The 21332-nt window shown below is 34.5% G+C and overlaps 1 protein-coding gene across 3 annotated transcripts in view; it reads left to right on the top strand.

Annotated features, from left to right (window-relative positions):
- Positions 1-5855, top strand: part of LOC134243330 (tachykinin-like peptides receptor 99D) — a 29926-nt gene extending 24071 nt beyond the window's left edge. The window contains exons 4-6 of one of the 3 annotated variants that reach the window (XR_009987007.1): positions 3376-3569; positions 3832-4342; positions 5002-5129. Coding sequence is in view for 2 of the 3 variants with exons in the window: in XM_062725593.1 (XP_062581577.1) it covers positions 3376-3569; positions 3832-4081 (444 nt within the window). In the remaining variant the exon portion in view is untranslated. Of the gene's footprint in view, positions 1-3375; positions 3570-3831; positions 4974-5001 lie in introns of those variants that run through there. The other 2 variants (XM_062725594.1, XM_062725593.1) reach the window with 2 other exon arrangements.
- Positions 5856-21332: the final 15477 nt, after the last annotated feature.

Raw genomic sequence — 21332 nt, forward strand, 5'->3', positions numbered from 1 at the left:
TAATATGACTCTGCATCACCATTAGTAGGGCGCATCTCAGCAAACCAACTGTCGTTACAAATTAACCAGGGTTCTAATGTATGTCTCTGAGATTCTTACCAGTCATTCACACTAGTAAATCTAGTTTTTAGGGGGAATTCTTAATCGATATTGTTTCACTTTGTTATCTTAAACCAATTTATCCTGTATATTTTTTACGATCCAATAACATCAGCAGATATATATATTTTTATACATCTCGAGATGGTTTCTATTTCAGTTTTATTTGCTTTAATTCGAAAGCACCGAATTGCTTTTTGGTATATCGAGGTTAAGATGGAGAAAAGATATAATTAAATGATATCAAATGAATTTAAAAATTCTGTGTAATTTTTATTTTTTAATAAGTTGTTGATGAATTGTGCGAAAAGGTAAACTGGTTGAAAAAAAAATAAAACCTTTCCCCCTAAATTCCTAGCAAATTAAACGACAAAAACTATCAAGTTAAAAGTAGAAATGCTGTATTTTGTATTTTATATATCCCTGAAAAATTTTATGTTACTACAATTAGTGGAAGACAGAAAAATATACAAGACCATCCATTTTTAAGATTGTAAACAATTTAGCTCTACAAATGGGTAAATAGAAGGAATTTGTATGACACTCGAACTCGGGGCTTGCAAACTGTAGGAAGGTGCTAAGTATCTGTCATCTACTTTCCATGCAATTACTTTTGATATTAGAGAAAACGTATGATAATTGCCATTCCGTATATTTCATGTTCAAGTTCATTTATTTCACTCACACCAACATCAGTGGTACATGAGGTACAATATATAAATTAGTCGTCATAATTGTGAGAAAAATAAATATAATTATGATACAATAGCATAAATGAGAGGCATAACATATTTGCAAAGTATACATGTAGCAATTAACATACAATGAAAAAAGAATAATAAAAAAAAGAACAGAGGGTATGGTAACATTTAAATTATGGAGGACAGACGGTGTCGTTTATTTTAGATATTAAGGTTTTTTAAAGATCTTAAATTTGTCGTAGACATAATTTCACAAAACGTAAGTGTATTTGGCGTTTTACAATATCTGGGTTGTAAAAGATTCTTTCTCATTCTAAAATGAAATAAATTCGTCTGCTATTTGCCCTGTATTACACAATTTACAAACTCTTTCATCTAATGGAATATTTGACCATCTACCAGTTTCAACTGGGAGGTGATGATTTGAGGTTCTAAATTTTATTAATATTTTTTGGAGTTTACTAGGTAAAACACTTAGATATTTTTCACATCCAAAATCATTCTTAAAAATTTTGTAAATTTGACCTTTTGATGAATTATTAATATCACTGTGCCATTTTTGAATAAATCTTTGCTTCACTGCTGCAAGTATCCAATTTCTGTCAATGGAACTTTGTTCATACCAAATGTTAGAGAACCCACAAGAGGTTAAAATTTTATAAATGAAATCTACCCATGGGTTTTTTGGACCTCCTTGAAAATATTGAGAACATAGATATTTATACAAAACACAAACTATTTTGTTTTCTGAAGAATTCGGGGTCAGCAATTTTAACCAGTAGGAGATCATTCTTGTAAAAATAATAATATACAATGGGAATCGCCCAGTCTCCCCATCTAAAATATCTGTGCAGTCCAATTGAAATACACATGTAGATCTTTTTAGATTCTTGCTGTATACACTCTACACGAATCTAAGAAGATCTGATTTTAATTAGATCGAATGCCTCTAAAACTAATATCAAAAATTTATGGGAAAAAACATCGAGTATTTCAAACTGTGTTGTAAAATGAATTACACTTTTTTTTTGTAATGACATATTCAGTAAAATTCTATAGTAGGTTTGAAAAGTTAGACTTTAGTTCAATCTTGATCTTCAATAACATGTATGTACAGGTAATGCTTCAATACCTTTCCTTTTCAAATTAATATGTCTGTTGAGCAATTGTAATTGAGTATTTTTATCAAACTATTTTTTTTAATTTGAACCACTTTACGTACTATGCCACATTGACACGATAATTTTTCAGTGTTTAAGCAGATTGTTTGTCATGCAAAAAATCCTATCTCTGTAAAGATATAGATCTTGTTAGAGGATTTTAAGCCACTCATTATTTTTTTTATCAACTTTTCGAAAATTTTATCGTTTTTGATATTTTTTTAAATGCTTGTTTGTTAATAAAGAAAAACCAAGAAGAACAAGAAACACACTCATTTAGTAAACATGTGTATCACAGTGGCACGATGAAAAAAAAAATCTGAGCGATCATCTTGGTTATTTGATTGTCTGAGGTCAGAAAAATCCGAGAGGTTGCAAGCAGGTACACAGATCATAGGTAGCGCTTTGACGACGCATCAGTCTGCGTAAGACTGATTTTGATTAGATAAGATAAAGCGTTAATTTAGCATAATTATACAAGGAGTGATATGTCACTCGATTATATGAAATTTATATTCCATTTGTCTTCGCTTGTCTTGAGATTAAAGACACCACAGAGTCTTACATGAAAACATCTATTTCAAATTCGGATGTTTACTGCCTATAGGCCATTTAATAACAAAACTGTACATATAGACATACTAGGTGATTTCAGCTTTTTCATCGTCAACTCTTCTTATTCCACTACCACCTGTTTATGGTGTTTAAGTCTCCCAACTTCTTCTGTTTATGAGCTTTCTCTGAGTACGATCAATTGTTAAAGCGAGACAGGCTACTCACTGATAAGTTGATGTTACAGGGGTTTCAACAACCTCGTTTAAAATTCTATGGTCGTTATAATGATCTCGTTAGCAAATATTATCAATTCCAGTGAAGTATACTTTATTGCAATTACGTTACAACCTATTTTGATAGTGACGCTTAAGGTAAATATTACACGCCCCCGAACAGCAAGCTTCATGTTTCTTGTCTGTGATTTTCCCTGAAATATAGTCTGTTGCACGAGCAACCAATCAGGGGTGAAGAAAAACAACCAATAATAAAGCTTGCGGTTAGGAGGCGTGTACTATTTCCCTTGTGCGTAGATGTCAAAATAGGCTGTGACGTATTACAAAACGGTACACTTAACTGGAATTGATTTAAATATAAACTATCATTGTTTTTTTTTTTTTTTTTGCTGACTTGTTTCATACCAATTGTCAAACCTTTAGTCTTTAAACTGAATTTGACTGTGGAAACTCTCGTCAACTTGATCAATGCAATGATCAAAGGCTTGACTGGTTAACGGGGGATGTTAAGCTCTTAATTCCACCTCTGGAGTTTTCAGAGGTCCTCTTCACGAATTTGTATTGTTTATAATTTTTTTAGATCGATAACTTTTCATTATCTTCACCCTTTACGTTGATTTATTACAGGTGGTAAAAATGATGATCGTAGTGGTGGTGACGTTCGCCGTTTGCTGGTTGCCCTACCACATCTACTTCCTCCTCCAATCTACCACAGACATAATCAACTGGGAGCACATACTACACGTGTATAATGTGATTTACTGGCTCGCTATGAGCAACTCCATGTATAACCCTATCATTTACTGCTGGATGAATTCTAGGTTGGTGAAAGTTTCTTATAATATACATCCAATTTTTTTTTTGGGATTAATTAGCTGCAATAATGTAGCCCTCTCCGATTTTTTTATCTGATGTTCCTCTCCCCCCCCAAAAAAAAAAAGAGGGAGAGGGCTACATTATTGCAGCTAGGAATTAATTTATAAGCACTTTTAGAATGTAGTAACTCTTCAAAGGGCCTTGTTAATCGAAGCCTCCAATTATTATTATCCGTGATGCTGACATTCTTCTTTTACCATTCTTCAGGTTCAGACATGGTTTTGTCAAACTCTTTTGTTGCTGTCCCTGCGGATCGTGCGCCAAGTTTAAGGACAGATCTAAACCTGGTATGCTTCCTGTCACATTATTAAGAAATAGCTCTAATACTTACGCATTGACAGAAAAACACCACGGAAACGGTTGTACCATTTACACTACCACTGAGTCAGTAGACGACGCCAGTTCGTCACCTGTTATTCACAAGAAGGGGCGGAGACATAGTGCTGAATATTTATGAGCATGGGTCGAATGGTGTTCACCAAATCCATTTATTCATTGTTTGTTCTGTGTACAGGACTCTATATGTATACAATCTACTATCAGAACGGATATTTCCATGCCATTTTTTTTGACACGGTTATGAATGAAAATAAAAATCTGTCTTCTAATACTCGCAGATTTCAAGACATGGCGTTTTACGAGTTCTTGTAAGAATGATTACAATCTGGTACCATTCACAAGTTAATCCACCCCGCTGTAGACTGTGGTGTAACCATAGGTCAGTTCTAACTGTATAAAAGTCTGTCAGTGTTGGTATGTCAAAGCACTATGTATAGTTACTGCTAATCTGAAGTATTGAAGTCACAATGTGATCGTGAGCTTCAACAACAAAAACGTGTACTGCAATGTCGTATGACTATATGGTGAAAATTAAGTGATTCAAAATGCTTACTTTAACCCGTGATATTCACTGTTAATAGCTTTTTGTATCAAAATGCTTTTGCACGACTAACCCGATCATATATTGTTTAGGGCGTTACATTTCTTATCATTCCATTATTTTGCTTTTTTGTTGACCCTTTAATGTACTTTCTAACAGCCTACTAGAACTTACTGATTGTGCACAGTGTTTTGTACATATGGTGTGTTCCTGTTTTAAATGTATGGTACCAAACTCTATCAACTGTCAACTGCTTTCACTAAGAACATTAATGTATAATTGTTGTCAAGATATACTTTATTTATTTGCCAATTGATTTGGGGGCAAGGGTTATTGAAATTACACCAATGATTACGTAATGTATTAATCACCCTTTCACTCACGTCATGCGATAATGTGTGATATATTTGTTGAATTTTATGCTTATTCTGAATCATGAATTAAACTGAAATTAAATCAAAATATGTTATTTAGATTTTGTTTGCTATTTCTTTCAGAAACAGACACGGCAATTTACGATACACTTATTAAGAAGGACGGGGTAAAACGCGTACATTTTGGTAACATTCCATTAACAACCTTTAATAGTACTAGGTGATCGCCACTAGGCGGCGCTGGACAAATGGTGGAGTATTCGTGTGAAAAGTAGCAACCCACGTCCAAATAATTGTCTTCAACTGAGCTCAAAATTGATATTATGTAACTTAGAAAACATTATTTAAATTGAAAGAATTCACATTACCATTTTTAGATTTATATGTTAATATCCATCGTAGCGTGTTCTCTGCATGTTAGAGTGTTGGCATCACAATTATTGGTTTGCTAGAATGCTAGATCTCTGTTGATTAGAGAGTGTTGTGATGAAAATGCTTGTATATAGAATCAACAGTCACGTGGGGCCAGGCAATTACGTCATCATCCCCCGGATTTCGTGAACGGCATTTATTTAATAAAATCTGTTCTGTTCAAAATCAACAATGAAATCAGGTTGGATATTTTAATGAAAATTTCTCTCTCAGATGGTTTTTTTTTTTTTTTTTTAATTTAATAAAAACTTTTTTCAGAAATCAGTAAAAGACGTTTGATTTTTCTATCTTTTCGAAAATTAATAGAAATTGTCAGATCTGTATTAGACTGACCTTTTGTTGATTTCACTGCATCGTGTCAGGAATTACTTTCTAGTTGTGAAAATGTAGACTGTCTCAAAGAACGATCCAGTATTTTTTTTTTACAGAGTTACAGTATCTGTTTTGTAATTTTGTTTTCATATTGAATTGTACAGCCATTTATCAATACATTTATGAAATATTTGATATGAATAATGAATAAATGTTCTCATTAAAACAATAAATATGTAAATACTTGTATATACACAACACATTTTTTCCAGAATTTCACTGGTGTTTTATAAGAATGTTCCCAGAAAGGCAATGCCTGGTTCTTTGTAGAATACAGATGTTGGATACAATGACATACTATTTGGACGACCGACTTCATTAAGAGGACTCGGTGGTTGTGGCCATTTCAGACTATTTTGATCTCCTTAAGAAGAAGAGCTCCATATAAAGATAAACAAAATGATCAAATTTTAAAACTAAAAAAAGGATGAAACTTTTTTTAGCCTAACGATAGTTGACAGCTTAAGATATCATATCTAATGTATTGTTATATTTGATGGTTAATTTGTTGACCCCCAGCCTCCTTAACATCACTTTACGACGACTAATTTTTTTATTAAAAAAAACGTTCCAGAATTGATAATTCTAAAAGAACGGGGGAAAACATTCTTACTCACCCATTTAAGATATATGTATACAATACAACCACCACATAATAGTGCATATGACATCTGCCCATTCTGGTACATCATTTGGAAGAGCATGAAAGGTAATGCAAGTTAGAGTGATTAAGACATGATATTAATTGAAATTAATACTATTTAAATTGAATAAAAGATTTCATATAGGGATATTATTTTTAAAGGAAAGGATTATGTTGCATAATGAAAGGTTTTTTTTATCTTAAATGGTTGGCAATAAAGTGAACATTTACAAAACTTGGATGACATCGTAAACATCTTTCGGAACAGTTCAGTGTTTCCAGTCCGTTCGGAATATTTCGTTATCCTTCTTAATAGTCCCTAGACATCCTCTTTCGTGATCTTCCCTGATTTGATTTTGTCTAGTCTGAGCTGTCAATTAGAACCAAATTATCCCAACAATTCAATTGCCATATGTTTCGTGACATGTTTTACGTTCTCTATCTCATGGTGCCACGGAAACTTTCCTGTTTTATATGTATACTTAAATCTCTAGGTTATGAACAAAATTATGTCAAGTTGGGAACGTAAACTTGGCTCTATATACTTTATTGTTGTTTTATATAACGTTTCGTGTGATTGAATCAAAATAAAATGGCGTCTCATACAGTACACACTTCTGATGGGAAAATTAAATAAAAAAGAATTCCGAGACAGGCATTCTTTCTGAAAATATTTTTAAAAAAATTCATAACAAACACCACTCGTACAAAGCAATCCCTTTTTCCTTTAATAATTTGATTATTTGGCGTAAATAACGTAATTTTCTGAACAGTTCTGGCATTTTAAATTCTAATATACATATCACCATTCTGATTTGACAAAGCATTCATACCATACAGAGTTGTAGGGGAGTAACGCGCTTATTGTGGATCGTAAGGTAGTTTGTCCTTGTGCGTTGTGCCTAACGAAACTGACATAATTTGCATCCGGATACAAATTGCCTTGATTTTTGCGATGGGATGCTCCTCTTTGCTTTGTCCTTGTTTTTTTTTATTTTCAATCTTATTACAAAGAAACCGTCGAGTATTGTCTTGTATAACCAACATAAATTAAGGGGACGAAGGATGTATGGTCACGTGACTCAGTTGATTTACGTCAAAATCTCTGATGATTTCAGAAATATGTACAAAACGAGATTGAAACCACAGTACTTGTATAATATTTTGACTGTTTGTTTGCGTTCACCATCTAGTATAAAAATATCTGAAAACATTTAAAATTTCTTGCAAATATTATCAAATTACGGAATAGATTAATCCACTCTGCCGTTTCCCTACACCGCGCGTCCAGCGCGTCGTTGACGTCATAGTGGATCTCTTAGTACAGTAAGATCATACATGGTAAAAACGGGTAGTATAAAATCATAAAAACGGGCCATAATATGTACTCGGTGGGGTATTTTGTGAATTGCAGAACGCAAAAAATATTTTTACATGGTTGTTGACGAGAATGTTCCATGGGTATGTCTTATTTCGCTTATTTCAGAAATGTGTGACGTCATAGTTGGGTTTTCCCGTACTCGAGAAATGTAAACCTGACACGTTTTTCTCATGATCATGACTCGTTTAACTTTGCCCCGTGCAATATTGAGCTCAGCTTCACCAATCGATATCTTTACAGTTAATCAATACAGTGACAAACTTACACTTCGACGTAAATTTTTCAAATATTAAATGATAGGATTTTTTGCAAATTAATTTTTTAATGTTTAAGTTGTCTTAAAAAGTACGTAAATTTCCGTCTCCAGATGTGGTGTTACAAAAGAATCTTGCTTTTTCGAATTTTTAACCCTATTCATACTCTAAAATATTTTAAAAGACACATTTCCGCTGGCATATTTTTTATCTATGCTGAAAAAATTCAATTATCGACCGAGTAATGGACCCAGAAACACGGAGAATCAAAACTCCGCTCAGACACTGTGGGGTATGGTATTTGTCACTCAATTTCTCAGATATAAGTCTAGAAACCTATTGATGTGTCTGCTTTATAGTATGTGGGACATACTAAATAAGATATATACAAAATATGAAAAAAATTAAATGACAGGTATTTTTTCAGCTAAAGGTCCTTCATCCCCTTAAAGGAACCCAGGGTTCTTCGTTAGTTTTAAGGTTATAATTAAGGGTATCGCACAATAGCGTATAGATCTATAAATCAAGGCAATGCGTATTCGACAATACGCCACTTACGCACCGTTACGCACATAAGGGTAGACTAACCATTCTCACAAAGAAGGGCTTTACTATACCCCCTCCAAATCCGTTGCGAGGGAATAATTCCGACCTCGAACTGTGTTGCAGCTAGCCCTGCTGGAACTCTGAATGAACTACTTGCCGGATGTAATAAGTAATTTTCTGTTGTGGTTTCACAAAGGTAATTCATAAACTTGACATAAGTGAAAAAGAGAATGATTTAAAGTGACGTTGAATTGGGGTCGCAATAAAAAAAACTGACAAGAGCAACAACTATAAAACAAGGACATATATCCAATCATTCAATCAATCGGTCAGCGACTATAAAGTGACTTTGACCTTCTAATATATGGCTAATTCAAAGTTATGACATCCATGAAAGAATTTTTTTTTATTCTGTTATGTCTAAAGATATTGGCCGAACAACATTTCGCTGAAGTAGTTATACATGTTTTTTTTTTATTTTAAGTGCAAATTACGAATTCAAGTTTAATGTTACCATGTGTTGGAGACATTCAAACAAAACATAGGGTACGCATCCTCTATCTTGAAAATCAAGCCAGTTTTTCCGATCTCGGGAGAGCTGACATAAATATTTGATACTAAGGCCATCTTTAGAATAATGTTTGCTCGCCCTCTCTCGACTCAGGGTAAAATTATTGGGTCGGTAGGTAGGTGGGAAAATCTTTTTTCCAGAAATTTTCAACATATTAGCGGGGTAGGTAAGACGAATAAAAAAAATACATAATTATCGTGCCCTGGAGTGTAAAAAAAATAGTTTTTTGAGTCGGGCCATTTTTAGTCAGTCGGTCGAGTGAGGGCAACCAAACATTTTTTTAAAGATGGTCTAAGTACCAACTGCAAGATGACCTCCTTACGAGGGGTGATCAAAAAGTTCGCAAACTATCTCTATATCTACAAAACCACAATTCAGATTAGAATGAAATTCGGTACACACATAGCCATACACAAGGTCTATAAACAGCATATGCTGAATAAAGTTTCTCTCCTTGTTTGTGACGTCACAATGTGAAAATGACGTCACTATTTAGGTCACTTGTGACGAAAAATGGTTGTCTCAGTCGAACTCGTTCAACAAACGACTGTACAATTTAATGTAATATCTTAGAAATCCCTCTACAGTATCACATAATAATTTGTACACAGTTTATTGAGATAAATGAGTTCCTATAAATTCAATTAATGATTGGATTAATCGTTTTAGTGAAGGAAGGCTGATGGTTAAAAATGATACTTGTCATCTTGCCCAGTGAAAGCAAGTTTGAAAAGATATGTATTTTTAATTAAGCAATTTGCTATCAAAGACCTCCAATTAGCACTTTGAAAAATAGTTGAATATTTGAACAATGATATAAGTATTAAATACCTAAGATATCATTTACTTTAGATTTTAAACATATTAGATATGATAAAAAGGATGCACCTATTCTCTATCCACCTTGAATAAAGGTCTCTCCTGAGACCGAAGATTTGTGTTTTAATGGTCGCCATGCTTATTTTTGGAAAGGATGTTATTATCCACCCATTCTGTTGCCGAGATATGACCATTTCTGACAAATTAACTGTTCTTGTCATAAAAATTAACTCACATGGAAAGAAATATAAAACTCGGAAAAATCTTTTAACTTTTGTGACAGAACGCTACGGAGGGGATCACATGACCGCCACTATCACGTGATTCGCGCATGCGCAGAACGGTGGTTGATGTGCATTAAAATCGGGGAGGATTAATTTAAAATATAATCAACATTAAAACCAAATATTGTTTCTTGTATGGAAGTTATTCAATTAGTTTGCGAACTTTTTGATCACCCCTCGTAGTTACACTTCAGAATAGAATTATGAGTATAGCCAAGGTAAGACAACTAAACTGCTCTTCAAAGCAAGAAAAGTCTGAACAATAATTATTAGTGACGGAAAAACAATTTAAAGCTCTGTCTACCGGTTCCTTGTTATCCTGCATGTTAACGCCACTTTTATTTTTAGCATAAACATGTAAACAGCATGAAAAGGTGAGAAATATGTTCTTATAATCTTTTTTGAAGATTGCACCAAAATTCTTGGTCTAGCAGCACTTTTTTTGAGCTGAAGACAATAATAATTTCTTCAACTTTTCTGGCCGCATATTTACAATAAGGAGGAAGAAGTATAGCAATATTTTCGTCTTGGGTCATAAATAGTATTAAAAATACCAAGCAACTTTTCTTGACTTCCTATCTGGCTCTTTCAGCAAGCTTGGAAAAGCAATTTCGGTTGTTTTCCGAGCTTTGCCGGAAAGCGAAGAAGATTCGACTGTAGTTTATAAATTTAAACTATGTGCTCATTGGTTCTACTGTCTATTTCGACCCTCCAAATTTACAAATATAAATCTTCTACTTCTACGTTGATACTTATTAGAGGGTTCCGATCCATCACACCAGTTGTGGTATGACGTCAAACAAGAGGTACACTTTGAAATAATATATTAACATGATAAAACAGTTTTGACTTTGATGTTATTTAAGAGTCTTGTCTTAAATGACTCGTAGTTTCCTGTGTTCAGTAAGTGGGATGGTAGGTCATTCCAAGATTGATTGATTGTTTTAACGTCCCTCTCTAGAATTTTTCACTCATATGGAGATGCAACCACGTACCACTTGCCGGTGGAGAGCTACAAATTTTGTCCTATACTCGGCACTCAGGGCCATTGAGCAGTGTAGGATCTTTTACGTGCCTGCAGCTACTGCGACACGAGACCTCAGTTTATACGGTCTCATCCGAAGGACCGGTCTCAACGTCCCACAGTGGGATTCGAACCCGTGACGTTTCTGGAGAAGAAACTGTTCTTATAGTGTTCACCAGTGGAGCCTAATCTGATGAAACGTCTTTGGAATGTTTGTCTAGTTGGTTTTGACGACGTTTTCATGTAGTCAGGGACTAGATTTGCAATTTTTTGATGTAATATTTTGTGAAAAATGAGATGTGCTGTTTTTCATCTTCACCCAAGAGTTGGCAAGGTTAATTTTTCTCTAAAAGCTAGAATACTGTTCTGGATCTCTTGAATATTCCCCTGCAATGAATCTGGCTGATCTTCTTTGAACCACTTTCAGTTGTTGTACATGTTTTGAAGTTACGAATCCATACACAATATGGATATTCCAGACTGATGTACATGGTCTCACTAGTGCCAAGTATATTTCTTGTGGGAATCTTCTAATAAATATCCTGATAAATCCAAGGGATCTTGATGGTCTTGGTAGTTATGTTTATGTGATGGTCCTATGAGAGTGTTGATGTCAACTCTACTCCAAGTTGTTGGTTATGGTCTACTTTATCCTCAACATGTTCATTCAATCTAATTTTTTTGTGGATTCGAAGAATTAGCATGTGATGGCATTAAAGACATTTGCCATTTTTCTAACCATTGTATGAGAGAAGAGTCTTTCTTCAATTTTTTCAAAATCACTCTTGAAAGATACAATTCCGACGTTAAACTTCTTTCCCATTTTAGTATTTTCCTTGTTTTTAACAGTGTGCAATCCGACACCCTGTCTATTCCGACACAAAATTTGTCTCCAAGTGCATGTCGGATTAGACAGGTTTCACTGTGCTACAATAGGTAATACGCTGTCATCAGTTGGAAAGATGAGGTAATATTGTTGCCAATGTCATTAATGTATATAAAATCATCAGGGGGCCAGAACTGTTCCCTAATTCCTCACCTTCGACAGGTACCCTGTATTGCCTTGTTACAATCCACGACTCTAATCAACGGTTGATTTACCACTAATGCCATGATGATCCAGTTTAAACTAGAGGAAGTCTTTTGTGAGGCACTGTATCAAGAGCCTGGCTAAAAATCTAGTACATGTATCAGGAGGTGCTGTTTTTGATGTAGGTTGCGAGAGGTTTCTTCTACTGTTATAATCAGTTGCAATCTAATTAATATTAGATGTTAGATCCGCTTGCATACTCGCTTAGTGTAGTGAGTATGCGAGCAGATCTAACATCTAATTTCAATTAGATTGAATCAGTTGTGATTCACATGACCTTTTCTGTCTGAATCTATGCTGAAATTTCACTAGTGTATGACGTTTTCTGGGTGTTTCATAATGTGCTTAAAGGTACTTGGACACAGATTTAAAGTTATTATTTTCTCTATAATATTACGACTTATATATTTTAATAGCATTTCACATAAAAATTAATTAAAAATCTTATTTCATATAAAAGATATTAAAATTTCAAATTTTTTTGGCGTGTTTGATTGACACATCCTTGCACTTTCACAAAATTAATTGTATTCTTAATCCTTAAGAAAAGTGGCAATCTCGTTGTGTATAAATGAAAAATATTATTACTATAATCCAGAAAATTCAGAGTAGACATATTCAAAAGTAAAACAAACACACAATATATTGTCAGTCCGTGCTGTTGTGGTAAGCAGACTGTGACGATTGAACGCACCCGGTGAATTCTAAATATAAACAATAACAGAACTCAAGCCCTGTTTACAAAAACTGTGTACATAACACGAGTGTGCTCGATTTGCTAAACTCTGTACGCAACCCGTAGTTCGGAATGACGATACTTGTAAAGGAGTTTTGCTTTTAAACATTTGTACTCGGAATAAAACTATTTTTCTGGATAAAAGTTTTAATATTTCTCATTAATACACAACAAAATTGCCACTTTTCCTAAGGATTAAGAATAAGGTTAAAATTTGTGAAAGTGCAAGGATTGTGTGTTGTGTCAATCAAACCCGCCAAAAAATTTGAAGTTTTAATAACTTTTAAATGAAATAAGATTTTTAATTAATTTTTGTGTGAAATGCTATTAAAATATATAAGTCGTAATATTATAGAATAGATATTGACTTCAAATCTGTGTCCAAGTGCCTTTAAATTGTTTTCTCTTACTAGTATTTTGCAGGGAACTGGTGTTAAAAACTGGACGATTACTTCTGTCTCCCTTGTTGAACAGAACTATTACCTTCCAACCATGAGGCACATTCATTGTATAGACAGTTTTCTAATATAAATGCCAAGTTTCCTTTGCATCTCCGACAGGATATTTAGTATATGTTCTAGTGCATGGGCGTCATTTGGTCAGAAGCATTAACCTTATTTGATCTGGACCACTAGCCGTATTTGGTCTGGACCACAATCTTTCTTTGGTCTGAAGAACTAGTCTTACTTGGTCTGGAGCATTAGGCTTATTTGGTCAGGAAAACTAGCCTTATTTGGTCTAAACCACTAGCCTTATTTGGTCAGGAAAACAAGCCCTATTTGGTCAAGAAAACTATCCTTATTTGGTCTAAACCACAAGCCTTATTTGGTTAGGAAAACTAGCTTTACCTGGTCTAAACCACAAGCCTTATTTGGTCAGGAAAACTAGCCTTATTTGGTCTAAACCACTAGTTTTATTTGGTCAGGAAAACTAGTATTATTTGGTCAGGAAAACTAGTCTTATTTGGTCTAAACCACTAGCCTTATTTGGTCAGAAAAACTAGCCTAATTTGGTCTAAACCACTAGTCTTATTTTGGTCAGGAAAACTAGTCTTATTTTGTCAGGAAAACTATCCTTATTTGGTCTAAACCACAAGCCTTATTTGGTTAGGAAAACAAGCCTTACTTGGTCTAAACCACAAGCCTAATTTGGTCAGGAAAAAAAGTCTTACTTGGTCTAAACCACAAGCCTTATTTGGTCAGGAAAACTAGCCTTACTTGGTCTAAACCACTAGCCTTATTTGGTCAGGTAAACTAGCCTTACTTGGTCTAAACCACAAGCCTTATTTGGTCAAGAAAACTAGCCTTATTTGGTCTAAACCACAAGCCTTATTTGGTCAGGAAAACTAGTCTTACTTGGTCTAAACCACTAGTCTTATTTGGTCAGGAAAACTAGTCTTATTTGGTCAGGAAAACTATCCTTATTTGGTCTAAACCACAAGCCTTATTTGGTTAGGAAAACTAGCCTTACTTGGACTAAACCACAAGCCTTATTTGGTCAAGAAAACTAGTCTTACTTGGTCTAAACCACTAGCCTTCTTTGGTCAGGAAAACTAGTCTTATTTGGTCTAAACCACTGGCCTTATTTGGTCAGGAAAACTAGTCTTATTTGGTCTAAACCACTAGCCTTATTTGGTCAGGAAAACTAGCCTTATTTGGTCTAAACCACTAAACTTAACTGTTTTGGAGAATTAGCCTTATTTGGTCTGAACCATTCGCCTTATTTCATCCAAAACACGAGCTGTATTTGGTCTGGACACTAACCTTATTTAGTCTCAACCCTTCGCCTTATTTTGTACGGACCACTAGCTTTATTTGGACTGGAACAGTAGTCTTATTTTGTCTGAATCACAAGGCTATTTGGTCTGGAGTCTCTGGATCATAAGCCTTATTTATTGAATACTACGTACCTTATAATTATTTGATATTGACAACTAACCGTTTTTGGTCTGGAACACAAGTTTCATTTGGTCTGCACCACTGCCCTTATTTGGTCTGGAGCATTAGCCTAATTTGGTCAAGACAGCAGTGTTAGGGTTAGGATTATAGTCTTATTTAACCTTATTTAGTCTGGAACAATAGCCATAATTGGTCTGGAGATTAAGCCTTATTTTGTCTAAACCATTAGCCTTATTTTGTTTGAACCACTATCCTTATTTGGTAAGGATCACCAGTCTTATTAAGTCTGGACCAATAGCTTTATTTAATCTGGAGCATTAGACTTATTTGGTCTGAACCACAAGACATTTCTTCTAAAACACTAGCTTTATTTAGTGTGAACCACTAGCCTTATTTGGTATGCAGCACAATTTTTCCTGGACCACTAGCCTTATTTGGTCTGAACAACTGACCTTATTTGGTCTGGAAAACTAGCCTTATTTGGTCTGGGCCGCTGGTCTTATTTGGTATGGACCACTAACCTTATTAGGTATGGAGCACGCTATTTGGTCTGGACGATAAGCCTTATTTAGTGAGTACCACGTACCTTATTTGGTCTAGACCATAAGCCTTATTTAGTCTGGAACGGTAGCTTATTTGGTCTGGACTATACTGGTCTTATTTTTATGAATTACTAGCCTTTTCTGGTCTTTACCACTAGTTTTATTTGGTCTGGAATATTAGCCTTATTTATTCTGAACCGCTAGCTTTTTTTTGGTCCGGGTCACTAGTTCTATTTGGTCTGGAGCATTACGTGTAGCCTTATTTGGTCTGGACCACTACCCTCATTTGATCTGGAGCATAAGCCTTGTTTGGTCTGAACCGCTAGCTTTTTATGTATGGGCCACTAGTTTTATTTGGTCTGACAAAAAAAAAAAGGCTACTAGCCTTGGACCACTAGCCTTATTTGGTCTGAACCACTTGCCTTATTGTCCCCCGCTTTCGCGAAAGCGAGGGAACATTAAGTCTCATCTCGTCTGTTGTCTGTCAGTCTGTCTGTCCACAGTCCGTCTGTCACAAAAACTTTAACCTTGCTCTTAACTTTTGATTAAGGGGAGCTATGACTTTCATATTTCACATGTGTATTCCTAGTGACAGACCTTTCTTTAGTTTCCAACAAATTTGACCTTTTTACCTTGACGTTTGACCCACTTTTACACAAGAATTCCCAACTTTGGCCATAACTTTTGAACGGTAGAAACTAGGGCTTTTATATTTCACATACTAGTATGTATTCTTTGTGGCAAGACCTTTCATTAGATACCAACAACTTTGACCTTTTGACCTTGACCTTGGCGATTTCCGTACTTTTGAAAAAACTTAATCTTTGGCCATGACGTTTGAACTGTAAGGGCTAGGGCTTTCATACTTCAAATGTATAATCCTTGTGAGGAGACCTTCCATTAGATACCAACAACTTTGACCCTTTGACCTTGGAGTTTGGCCTACTTTTTAAAAACTTTAACCTTGGCCTTTACTTTTGAACGGTTTGGGCAAAGGCTTACATACTTCACATATATAATACTTGTGGCAAGACCTTTCATTGGATATAAAGAACTTTGACCTTTTGACGTTAGAGTTTGACCTACTTTTTAAAAACTTTAACCTTGGCCATAACTTTTGAACGGTTCGGGCAAGGGCTTTCTTACTTCACTTATATAATACTTGTGGCAAGACCTTTCTGAAGAAAATATACCAATATACATGTTTATTTTAAATATAATTTGCATTCAATAAGAAAAGTTGAATCTTCGCTATTTTGCCATACGGGGTCATCAGGTTCACTTCGTTATAACTTTTGATTGACAAGAGATATGGCTTTCATATCTAAAAGCTGTTACCTATGACAAAATTTGACACAATATGTCATAAAAAATGACATCCCACCCACAAAGACACCGAAAGCGGGGGACCACAATTCTCTGAATTTGCTTGTTTGGTCTGTAACACTAGCCTTATTTGGTCTGGGTCGCTGGTCTTATTTGGTCTGGAGCATTTTGCCTTTTGTTAGGCCATGCAAAATTAATTCCTTGGTTCTCAGGCCTTTTTTCAAGAAATATGATGAAGGAGGGAGGCATTTTTTTTCTTTTTTATTGCCCCAAAAACATGATGAGTCAGCTTTTTACATTGTACAAAACCTCAAAAAATGATGAGGGAGGTGATTTGGTGTTTATATTTTATTGATTTAGCAATAAAAAGGGTCAATGAGGCACCCTTGGAAGAGATGAGGGAGGGCCTGAGAACCAAGAAATTAATTTTTTTTTTGCCTTACAAGGTATTGGATAATTTTCAAGTCATTTTCAAAGTCAAAGAGTGGTAACTCTTGTATTAAAGTCAAAGAAATTTATTTTCAGCGTGAGAATTTCATATTAAGTTTCATTTTATTATACCCGTGCTTGAAAAGCGGGAGTGTATATAGTGATCGGGATGTCCGTCCGTACGTCCGTCTGTCGGGCACCCATCTCTTATCCGAAAACTCCTCTTATACCAGTGAATGAAATTTGATGAGACTTTCACAGATTCTTTGTTATATAGTGTCATTGGGCACTTGCTATTTTACTTTTTGATCGAACGCATATTTTGGGTTTCCCAGAGCAAAACATGAGCGAGGCCATTTTTATCTAATATTGAAGGGTATCCATCTCTTATCCGCAACTCCTCCTATACTACTGAATAAAATTTGATGATACTTTCACAGATTCTTTACTACATAATGCCATTGTGACCTCATATTTTACTTTTTTTGCTTTGACCCATATTTCGGGTCTCCCAATGCAAAACATGGGCTTTGCCATTATAACGATATATGGGAGGCTGGGGGGGGGGGGGGGTCATTTAGTGAGCTTATTGCTCACAGTACCTCTAGTTTAATATTTATTTTATTTATTTATTTATTATCAGAGCTAAATTTCTCTATTGTTCTTTTTCAGAGTCGGATTTCCCTTGTATCAATGGTTAAATCAATAAAATCATATAGAAAATAAGTTTTACTAAAAGTCCATGAAGAACGTAAACTACTTTTTTAAAATTTCTTATACGATTCCTATCTGCGAATCGATAAATTGTAGAAACATTTGAGGCACTATATGGTATGAACGCACCAGCTGTATTTTCATTGACGTAAAAACAGATAAAATCTTCCAATATACTCTTACTTTGATTTTTGATAACATACACGTGTATACATTTGCCATGGTCCAGAGGTGTGTCATGGTTTTCAGTCAATGATCATATCTAGCACAGTGCATGCAGAGATTTTCAAATTTTCCATTTTTTTTCTTCTTCATATTTTCCCCCAATTAATGGAGTAATATATGGAAGATGTGCAATAATATATGATATCCATGTAAATGTTAACATCTCTCAGTTGTGTAAATCTTGGTTAAAAACATTGAAGAGATATAAACCCACATATGGTGATATTATTTACAATGAATAACAGGGCTCCCACTGGACCGAAAATATTTTTCGCCACTTTTCGCGACAAAAGGAAAGGCATACTTACATCTGATTTCTCGACATTGCAATGCACTTTATGTTAGTCCTCTTTTTAAATTATGTTTATCTGACACCGACATTGTTTTAAATTTGTAATGTTTAAAGCTTATCCATTTAAAAAAAATTATGCTGGAATTATACAATAAATTTGAATTGATATCCGTCAACTCTTGACAGAAAATGTCCTCTTGTTTATTATTTTTTTTTCGCCTGTGAGAAGGGGGGGGGGGCAAAGACCTAGTAAAAATATGACATTTTTTAAAAATGGAAATTTTCATCATTCCATTGATCAATTGTGAAAAGAAGTAATTAAAAAGTAATGAAAATTAGGTTTGAAAGTTGACTTTATTTTAACAACTTGGAGACTCCAGGGTTTAATATGCAAGCTCATGTTATTGTAAATAATTCAGTGTAATTTACTAATTAAAGATAATTCTGTTTCCAAACCAATTTCTTTTTCACTCTTTGTCAGTTTATGGTATATTAATGTACAAATTTTTCAATTTTAATTAGGTAAAATTTGAAGCCATTCTTTACAATTTTCGTCACGTTTCCCTACTTTCGGTTTAAAAAACGATCTACATAGATCCAGATTTTGTTGATAAAAATCTTTTATTTTCTAACTTCATATCCTAATAACACTTTATACCCCCTTGTTTCATCCAAATTATATTATTCCAAGCAATTTTGTAACCCTTTATTGCCCCAGGTCAGTTCCCTAGTCAGCTGTGTTCGTTCAAGCGAGACGTGATTTCCTACATGTAGGTTTCAGTTTTCACACCTCTGCTGCATTAAATAAACATAGGGACTTATCTGTGTACATTGAATAAACAAAAGAGTTAACCAGGACTACTCAAATTTTGTACATGGTACATGGTACATCAAAAAAATTCATTTTCGCCACTTATGAATTTCTTTTCGCCACTTTTGAAAAAAATTCGCAATTGGCGACAATGGCGAATCACAGCTCGAGCCCTGATGAATAATAATAGAAGTAACTTACTATAGTATATACATAGTGCAAATAGTGGTTACGTATAGAGGGTAGTAAGGGACGAAGCCTGTGCACATTCAATATGACTGGCAAACCTGTACATACAATATACTGGTATATGCAGACTTGAAAATTATAAGGGGGGGGGGGGGAGAAAGGAAACAAGTACATAGCAAGATGATGTGTCCTTTACACACAAGAGACCTAAAGTTATGAACTGAGTTGTTGACTACAGACTTGCACATCTTCCTTTGTCTGACATGATAAAGTTAATTTATTGCAACTATCCAAGTTTTATTTTATTTTTTTATAATTCATGTGACATTACATGTGAAGATATGTTAATTCATAACCGTCAACTGTGTTGTTTCATCAAGCTAGCTAGTGCAGTGTCTTTCATGTCTTATCTTTTTCAATTATGCCTTTGGCTGATATCTGCATGTGAAAACGTGTAAACATTCTTATTTGCTCAGATTTTCAGTAAGTCAGCCCTGTGGCAACGCACTTTGAAAAAATTACGCACTTTGAAAAAATTTTTCAAAGTGCGTTAATTTTTGGGACCAGGTTAACGCACTTTGAAAAAAAAAATTTTTTTTCAAAGTGCGTTAATATGGACCATACTAACGCACTTTGAAAAAAAATTCTGCATGGCTTAGTCAATATTCCTACAAATCTTAAGTATGATAACTTATCATTTGAACCTGATTTGATACTTTTTGTCCCCCGCTTGAAAAGGGGGGGGGGGTATTAATTTGGGTCTACCTGTCCGTCCGTCCGTCTAGCTGTCCGTCCATCCGTCTTTCTGTAACGCTTTCGTTTCCACACGATATCTCGACAACCCTTTGAGCTTTTGCAATGAAATTTAACATAACAGAATCCCTGTGGCCTTAGGAAGACCCGTTTTGAATTTGGGGTCAAAAGGTCAACATTCAAGGTCGTAAAGAACTACTAACGATAGTATTCTTCCGCCTATCTATAAGTCAATTCTCAAAAGTTAACATCTTGGAACGATTCTCAAAATTGTTATACATATTTATAGGAATTTTCATAAAACCTTACTTATTTGGGATACCAAAGAGAGATAACTCTATAATTTTGGCAAAACTTGTGTTTTCCACTATAGAAATCAACGGAAAACTGAAAATATTTTTTAAACAACTCCCCCCCCCCCCCCCCCCCGTGAAACAAAAATTCCTTTTTACAGATAATATGGACTGTTATTTTAAAAATTTATGCCAAAGCTTTTTGTGTTTCACGGGGGGGGGGGGGGGGGGGGGCATATGTTTATAGACAAAAAACGAAATTTTAAAGCTATTTAAAACTAAATAATTGTATTTTATTAATTTAATATATATGTTTTATTTATTTACGTAAAACATGAGAAAAGATATTAGATACATGTTAAATGAACAATTCCTATGAAAATATCATGTAAGTTAAATACCTGGAGGTTAACAGAGAGATTATCAGATATGGTATCAAATTAACATCGAAAGCAGACAGGTACTTAATATAATTAAATGTAATTAATGTAATTAATATTCTGATTCTCCTGAAAATGAACATAAATAGACTTTGAGATTTAAAAGAAAAAAATTTCTATTTACTACAGACTTCCTTGTACAGTGCTTATATTGTATTTAGAATGCTCTTTTTTTTCAAATATCATTGACACTTAAGTTTACGAGTTATAGAAATAGATACATCTGGGTGGAAATGATAAAGAGTTGAGCTGACAGACCTTAATTCAGCCAGTCTTTTCTTCGTTGTCCGTTTCTAGGTTTTCCTCAATCCATCAGTTTTTAGAAAGAAACACATCAAAGTAAGGGCACCGCAAAGCGGAGCATTCCTTCCCAAAAAGCATGTTCAGTAA

Source organism: Saccostrea cucullata, unplaced genomic scaffold, assembly GCF_032062105.1.
Source record: "Saccostrea cucullata isolate Sc308-1 unplaced genomic scaffold, CSIRO_AGI_Scuc_v1 ctg133, whole genome shotgun sequence".
NCBI classification, from domain to species: Eukaryota; Metazoa; Mollusca; class Bivalvia; order Ostreida; family Ostreidae; genus Saccostrea; species Saccostrea cuccullata.